This window comes from Anneissia japonica, unplaced genomic scaffold, assembly GCF_011630105.1.
Source record: "Anneissia japonica isolate Jap-2015-1 unplaced genomic scaffold, ASM1163010v1 scaffold9668_len1562885_cov226, whole genome shotgun sequence".
NCBI classification, from domain to species: Eukaryota; Metazoa; Echinodermata; class Crinoidea; order Comatulida; family Comatulidae; genus Anneissia; species Anneissia japonica.
Genome location: NW_022711326.1, coordinates 1,532,524 through 1,541,022, shown reverse-complemented (window position 1 = coordinate 1,541,022; position 8,499 = coordinate 1,532,524). Strand labels below are relative to the sequence as shown.

Sequence of the window (8,499 nt, the reverse complement as noted above, 5' to 3'; positions counted from 1 at the left end):
AATATTTTTCTATTCCACTGAGCAACACTACTGGGATGGTGAGGAAATACTCGCAATCGTCCGAGCCACTTTGTAAGGGCCTAACATGATGACAAAAGGACTACTGGGATGGGAGGAAATACTCGCATTCATCCGAACTACTGGAGAATTAGGGCCTCACATGATGATGAACAGTAGTAGTAACTGGGATAGGGGGAAATACTCACATTCTTGTAAAATCTGAGCGGCTCATCAAAACCCCTTATTTGCAATTTATATAATTTATGCAATTTATAAAAAAACCTTTGCTGCTATAATCTGTAATAATTAAGACATGTTTAAATGTTGATACATTGGTATGCCGGCGATTTTGGTGTTATTGATGGTCGGTTCGACTGAGGGTTGTTATGATGTATATTTTGTTTTTGACATGAAAAACATTTTTTAAGTAAAAGCGGTGACATAGCAGGCCCGTAGCCAGGTCCTTCCAAGTTCTTCCAATGGGAGTTTTCTGGGCGTAAGGTCCACAGTCGAAGCCCCGGTGGGGTCGGCAAAACCCCAAAGCAGGAGGATTTTTGTGCTTTATGGGTCTAAATAATGCTATAAAAGTAGATATGTTTGAAAACGTCTGTGTCTGGGTGGGTCTGCGGTGCATTAGTTGGGTTGGAGACTTATTTGTGAAATTTGAAGAGGGGGTTCGCCATAAAAGGCCGGGATTTCCTAGAAAAGGGGGTTCTCTCGAACCATAAACACCCCCCCTCCCCTGGATATGGGCCTGCATAGTAAGAAAGGAAGAAATGAAAGTGATATGTTGACGATAAACCACCCGTTTAAATAACATTGTAAAACAAAATACTGTAGACGATTATTACACGGATCCCTCTTCCTTCTTGGTTCGCTTGGGCGATTGTTCATTGGTAGAAAGTTGGTGACAATCAGCTGGCAGTATAACTGCTATAATGTGTCATTTCCGGTGTTTCCCCCAATGTCAGACGACAAAGATGTGTCTTATTAGCTGTGTTTTTGGGATGGATATAAAGGACAAATGTTACATTAAGACTTGTAGCAGTGGCATTATGGCTATAAAATCTGCCTATTTTGCTGCCTGGTATTTCAGTCCTTCCTGATTAGGCCTCTATCTAGGGCCTAGACTAGGCCTATATAATAAAGGTACTCAGTTCTGTGGAGACCGACAGGACACATCATCCGGTGGAACTTGCCGGCTTGGTTGAGGTAGGGCCTAGGCTAAGGTAGGAGCATCGATACTTACTATACTGCAGTAAGATAAGATAAGATACTCTTTATTGGTCTATTAACATATAAATTACATAAACAGAGATGTTCATTGAATCTGGCATAAACAGAAATATTAACACCAAACAGATCAATAAAATAATATAATTTTAGCAACAAACATCAAAAAAACCTCAAATTACAAAATGCTAATACAATACTAGGCCTAGGGTTATAATTGAAATTAGTGAAATTTAAAGTCTACTACTCATTAAATAATTGAAATATATTATATTAATTAAAATTACAGTAGGCCTAAATTGAATTTAAATATATATAATACAAAAAATATAAAAATTGCAGTCCAAAAATATATCAAAAATATTTAATTAGATAGGCTCTTCTTTTTCCATCTTTATTTCAGTCCAAAAATATTTTCAATCATATAGTGGTGTATAATAGTCTTTTAAGAACATTTTCCATAAAAAAATTAATGTGATGTGACTGTGCATCATACTGTTTGTTAGGAGTTATGAATTTTTAAATAACATCCCTATGACATGGGTAATTCAATTAAATTAAAAAATACATTTGTTGGCCAAATTGGATCAAACTAGGGCCTACATAGAAACCTTAGTTGATAGAACTAATAGTCCAAATAGGTAAGACTGAAGTCAAGTGGCTGAACGGTAAGCTCAGGCATCCATAACAGCATTAATATTGACACTGTTTTCAGTTGCTCCTCATCTAGGCTTCATTTGGTAGAACCAAGTCTTCTTGAAGGACTTAAATGGTGGTCAAGTGTAGACATCTGGCTTGTTTGTACTTTTAAGCACCGTTCTGCAACCTATGTTTGGGTTGTGAAAAAATTTTGACGGGTGTGCAGTGAAAGTGTGGCATGTGCGTCAGTTTACAATGCGTGCGTTAATCATAGTTTCGTGTTAAAAATATGATTAAAACATTTGTACTTCAGGTATGACAACTTGAAAGTGGTTAGTTTTGTTAATTTCAATGTGTTTGGCTTTCTGCTGACAATTATAGTGAAGAAAACATTTTTAAATTTAATGTGTCTATGTCTTCACATAACCTATGGCCATAAATATCTGGCAGCAGATAAGGAATTTATAATAAAATGTCTGTAAATCATTAATTTAACAAAAATCCTGAACTTGAAAAAATTTGATAACTTAGTGGTTTGGTTAATAATGAGTAATTCAAAGTTATGTTTTCATTCTTAGCCGTCTAAAATGGATGTTGTGGGTGATAGTATCTTTTAATTGACTGCCAAAAGAATCAAGTGGGTGGTTCCTCTGATACCCACTATCCCTCGCGTGTATAAATCGATGGACGTGATATATTGGGTTCGTGTTCGATGAACATGAAGCTACTTTATAAGCACCTCTTTACGGCGACTATAGTAGTCACAGGCCACGCCCATATGCAATTCAGCAAAATGGCCCAGTGAGTTGTGGGTTTATTCTCCTACATTTAGGCCTACCCTTATGAATTATTATCACTATTATAATTAAAGTTTCTTTTTTACAGTTCCCAGTTGACAGAGTAACAAACCCAAATTGTAATTCGGATTGTAAGGATGCACCAACAAAATTATTATGCGGAAGCGATGGTAGAACTTACAACTCAAGATGCGAACTACAGTATGCTAAGTGCCTGGGAAAGCAAATTCAAATTATCAAAAAGGGAAAGTGTGAAGGTATATTGGATTGAATGGTATAAAGCACAGTTGAGTGACTGGCAACACTATCAAGTTTTATTTGACGTGTTATTTTGCCCATATATTGACGTCATCATGCCCAATTTATTCGACGTGTTATTTTGCCCATATATTGACGTCATCATGCCCAATTTATTTGACGTGTTATTTTGCCCATATATTGATGTCATCATGCCCAATTTATTTGACGTGTTATTTTGCCCATATATGGATGTCATCATGCCCATATTATTAGGACAATTTATGCAAATTTGTCAAATAAATCTTGATAGTCTCGATAGTGCTTGCAGTAGACCTATTTGTCTAGTTATATTAAATTTAATTTAATAATAAGCAGGATTTGTATTTATTTTTTATTATTAATATTATAATTAATTTTATCAAATCAAAATATTGCCTTTTATTCATGTAAAGAATAATTTTGTACTTACAGAAAAATCTAAATGTCTAGTTGAGAGAGACGCGGCCATCTTGATGGCGGCTGCAAGTTCAAACCCTTCAACGAATAGCATATTCATTCCACAGTGTAATCCAGATGGAAGTTACTCGTCAATTCAGTGTCATAGGTCATTTGGGTACTGCTGGTGTGTGGATAATCTTGGTAAACCACTTCCGGGTACTTCAGTTCCGTTACGGCGTCCAAGTTGCAATGGGGAACCAGCAGGTATGAGATTAGAATTACTTTTCAATAATAATGATTAATATATTAATTTGGTCTTCAATTGGAAGTGGTCTTTAATTAGAGGGAGACCTGTATTTGAATAGTAATCATAATCGTAATTATAATAATTTAATATATTTATTATCACTTGTCATACATAATTTGACATGATATATATAAATAATGATAATGGTTTCCTTTTAAAATAAATTTATTAATTGTTATCATCATCATAAAAATCATTGTTATTATTAATATTTATTTTTATTATAATCACTATTCATACTATTATTCATTTGATCTGTCATTAATAACAGGATATCCATATTTGGAGAATCATTTAATATTTTGTATACAGTAACAAGATTTAATATTTGATTTAATTATTATGTTGAAACATTATCATGTAATTCAGCTTTGATTCTGCCAGTTAAAAAAATGCAAATAAATTGAGAAAAATGTGAACAGTATTGGAATATAAAAAAAAGCATTGCTTAAATATTGCAAAAACTGTTAACAGGTTGTAGTTTTTTGGTGCTGTATTCTCAAATTTAATGTCGATATTCTTTATTCCATCATGATCTGTAATCAGTTATATAGCCTGTAGTCAATTATGAAAGGTTAATGATGATAATGATCATTAATTAGTAATCAATGATTCACTTAATTAGTTTTATCATGGAGGAATTTATTGACTAATAATAATAATCTTTGTAATCCACTTACCCTAACAACTGACCCATAGATGCGTATGTGTGGTTTTATTGGTTTATCAATTGTCAACATATGTGTTACGTCAATGTGCCTCCATATTTTCTCACTACACATTTCTAATTCATAACTATGTGTGTTTGTCTATGGGTGTGTCTGTGGGTACATCATCACAGTGCCTACATCTCTTACACAGGACTAATTAGGAAATGTATATGTGTCCATGGGTGTGGCTTAGGCTTTGGGATTGTCACAGTGACTGTCATTCCATTGTGCTTCACAAACTTCACAAACTCATTAAACTATTTGTGTTTACTAATTTACTACTGATGAAGAAATTCCTGCCGATCTGTCTGACTTAATTTGATTATCGGATGGACAGTACCAAATACCTTCTGTATAATTAAATTATGACTTTTATATTTGTGATAAATAGTTTACTTTTCATGATTAAAATGAAAGTAAAAGAACTGTTTTTTTATTATTTAAAAGCAAAAACCAAAGCAAAAAAATGTGTTGTAATATCTTTTTTTTTGTTTATATTTTACATAACAAAGGATACTTACCAATTAAATCCTTTTTTTTTATTTGTATTATTAGGGTAATCCATTTAAGAAATTTGATTATTCAAGATTCCAAAATTCAAATGATTACAAAATTGATAAAAAAGAATCAATATCTTGTCAGCTTCCATTGAGACAAACTATTTGACTCTGGTATGTAGACTTTATGAAAACACTTAAATTTACTACCAGAACAAGAATGCAACAAATGAAGCAACATTAGAGTTGATATGCTCTTTTTTGGTGAGACATATTTTCTCAACAATGGAAAAATATTTTGACATAATAAGTACTGATTCTAGACATTGTTAAGTCTTGAAAAGTAAAAGACCATGAAACAAGATTGCTAATAGGTTTTGCAACTTTCATTGACATTCTAGATTTGTAAATTGTTTTGTAAATTCTTGAAATGCTCTGGCATTAACATAATTTTAAGTGTCCTAGGAGAAGCAGTAGCTAATGGTTGGCGTCATTCAGGATTGCAAGTCCGACATCAAATTGATAAACTTTGTAGATAATTTACGACCACTGATTGTGTTCCTTAGTTAGCAGTAAAATGAGGCAACTGGTTGTAATTCAGCGCCTAATTCTTACAGTATGATATTGCAATACCTTTAGAATGCTAATAATTGCATATGAGACCCAAAGGAATTTAAGGATACCAAAAGTGGTTGGATGAAAAATGAGTTGACATAATAAACAAGGTGGAACTGTTAGGGTAATATAATTGAAATTCTATTTGGAGAACTTACAAAATCAAGTGCTTACATTTTTTAAGGTTCTGATTTTTTTTTCAAGTGACTGATATGAGTTGATGTCCAATTATCCTTGCTTGCCTTTTTCATTTAATTATAAGTTTTTAGTTTATTTTCTGCAAAAAAAAAAAAAAATCAAAATTCCATAAAACAATGTCCCAGAATGGAAATCTAAAGATCAAATACTGACTTACATTAAAAATAATTATCAATACATACATCTATACAAATCTGCAAAGATTACCTCAGTTGCCCTTTGGAATCAAAATTCGAAAAGCAACTGGTAACATCAACACATTTAAACAACTACTCAAAACACATCTTTTAAATTTATATTTTGCTTAATTCGGTTTTTTTTTTTTTTCTAATGTAGTAATGTAATCAAGATTAAACTAATATTATTATTAATAATTATTATTATATATCACTTCTTACCAAATCATAAAAAATTACCCACACATTTATACGGCATCAGATACAAACCCAAAAGGGTTCCTATGAAATATTAAATATATATTAACGCTGCATTCATGTACTGAAGTAATCAGTATAAAGGATGAATGCAAAACAAAACTTGTAAATCACATTATAGTTTGTGATATTTAACATGCCTTCATAGTACAAGCAATGTGTAAGTTTTGATTTACGTCATGGTAAAGCGATCCATTAAACCGCTGACTAACCACAAAAGTCAGGGAAAAAAGTAATTACACATAATTGGCTTCTTACTTCACCTCTATGAATATTATACAAGAAATATAATTGGTAAATATAATGCGATATTCTCAATGTGCTAACATTTACAGTTTATACTTGCGAGATAAATTATTGTAATTCAAAGTAATGCCCTCCCTGTCCTACTTTTTTCTTATATAAAATCTCTCTATAGATGTTGAATGATGTTAATTTGTGTGTGTGATATAAAGGATGTGTATTAAGTTATGTAGTAAACTGCCACAGTCTTATTACATTGATATCTTGATTTAAATTTTGTTTGCATTTACAATAATTGTTTTAATTAGTTTCTATGTTGATGGCACAGCTTCTACATATCATAAATGCTCGAATAAGTGCCGCAGAGCGGCGCTTATAAAAATAAAAATTGGCGAGGCGCTTTCCATGCCCATTCCTATGTTACCTATTTCACGTATTCCCGTAGTCTATCATAGGTCTTATCATCATAACGTTTATAAAGAAATGCTTGTCTTCATTGTATTACTGTGTCATTGTATTTAAAACCCTGTTTCTCAAAGTGTTTCTACACACAGCGTAATACAAGTATACTCTCAATTAAGCGCCACGGTGCTTATTCGAGAGCGGCACTTAACGAAAAAACTCACGAATAGTGCGGTGCTTATTCGAGAGCGGTGTTTATTCAAGAGCGGCGCTTATTCGAGCATTTACGGTATTTGGCCTATTATGTTAGGACTCTTGGTATCTCAGAATAAATTCCCTATTCATGAAATAGAATGCTTATACCTCGACCCCCATCCCCTCATAAAAGTAGGACCTGTACAATCTTCCTAATAGGCCCATGTATTTCATCCATATCCATATATTATCAGTAGTATCAAGGTGTCTTGTACTCGCCCCTGATATGCAAATTGTTACTATTAAGTCAACACTTTAGCTTCATTACTTAAAGCAATTTGCAAAAATATAAGATGAAAATATCAAATTTAAAAGCCTTATATATGGATATATGCAAGAGCTCAAAAGAAGAGTTTATATGTCTTGTGATATAATTCACCCCGTTGCTGAATTTATTATTACAGTATATTGTTAGTAAAGTGGACATTTCTTAACATCACGTACAGTGTTTAATTATCATGACTGTCCTCCATCTCTCTGGCCTTTTGCGGCAGTGGAAAATATTCAGTTGATTGGATTCTACTTTGGTTCGTGGGAGTGTAAAACTTGCTATAATCTCTCATGGGCATCGGTTTAATGACTAAGTCAATACCTTTATAATTTAACTCTAGGCAGCAATATTCACTCTGTTAACCATGGTAGAGCTAGTTTGACTTAAACTTGCTCTGGAAACATTGCCATTGGAACCAAGAGTTTAGGAGGGAGTGGCTAGTCTTTAACTTAATTTATAGTAACCACCTTAAATATTTTAAAAAAAAATGTTTTGTAATAAAGAATTTCACACAGTCAATATTCTATATTTGTAAACATACCTGGTAAATATGTTATTTGTTTGTACTGTATTTGTTTTAGATAAGCATATATAATTTAAGGAAAAATTATTGTTTATTAACACCTAAAAATCTGTTATACTTGAAGCCTATCTTATCTGAGATAAACCAATAGCTGCTTTAAACACCATAAATTTATTCATTTTTGGATCTCTCCATTTCTGTATTCAATTCCGCTTTCTAACTTCCCCTATTCTATTTTTAGATCCTGACAAAATAACACATAGCCATAATGTTGGTCAAACGCAAGGGCTGAATTAAAAATAATTATAACCTAAGTTAACATACAAGTTCAAGGCCCATTTCTCCTTACGAGTTCCATAATGTTTTCCCTGAACAACATTACAGTCAAAATTAAATCATACAAATCATCAGGCAACAAATTGATAAACATATCATTTTTAGTTTTTTAGTTTTTTTTTTTCAAATTCTTGTTTGTCAGTTGATAGATTATTGTAGGTGAACATACTCTTGGTCGGCCTTCAAACACATCTAGATGTGTATAAGAGACAGTACATACATCTATACAAATCTGCAAAGATTACCTCAGTTGCCCTTTGGAATCAAAATTCGAAAAGCAACTGGTAACATCAACACATTTAAACAACTACTCAAAACACATCTTTTAAATTTATATTTTGCTTAATTCGGTTTTTTTTTT

General features: G+C 32.5%; 1 protein-coding gene across 7 annotated transcripts in view; it reads left to right on the top strand.

Moving 5' to 3' along the window:
* LOC117107359 (SPARC-related modular calcium-binding protein 2-like) overlaps positions 1-8,499 on the top strand; it is a 43,775-nt gene that overhangs the window by 6,079 nt on the left and 29,197 nt on the right. For all 7 annotated transcript variants that reach the window (XM_033249013.1, XM_033249016.1, XM_033249014.1 and 4 more), the window contains exons 2-3: positions 2,758-2,926; positions 3,381-3,611. In XM_033249013.1, the coding sequence (XP_033104904.1) occupies positions 2,758-2,926; positions 3,381-3,611 (400 nt within the window). The remainder of the gene's footprint in view (positions 1-2,757; positions 2,927-3,380; positions 3,612-8,499) is intronic.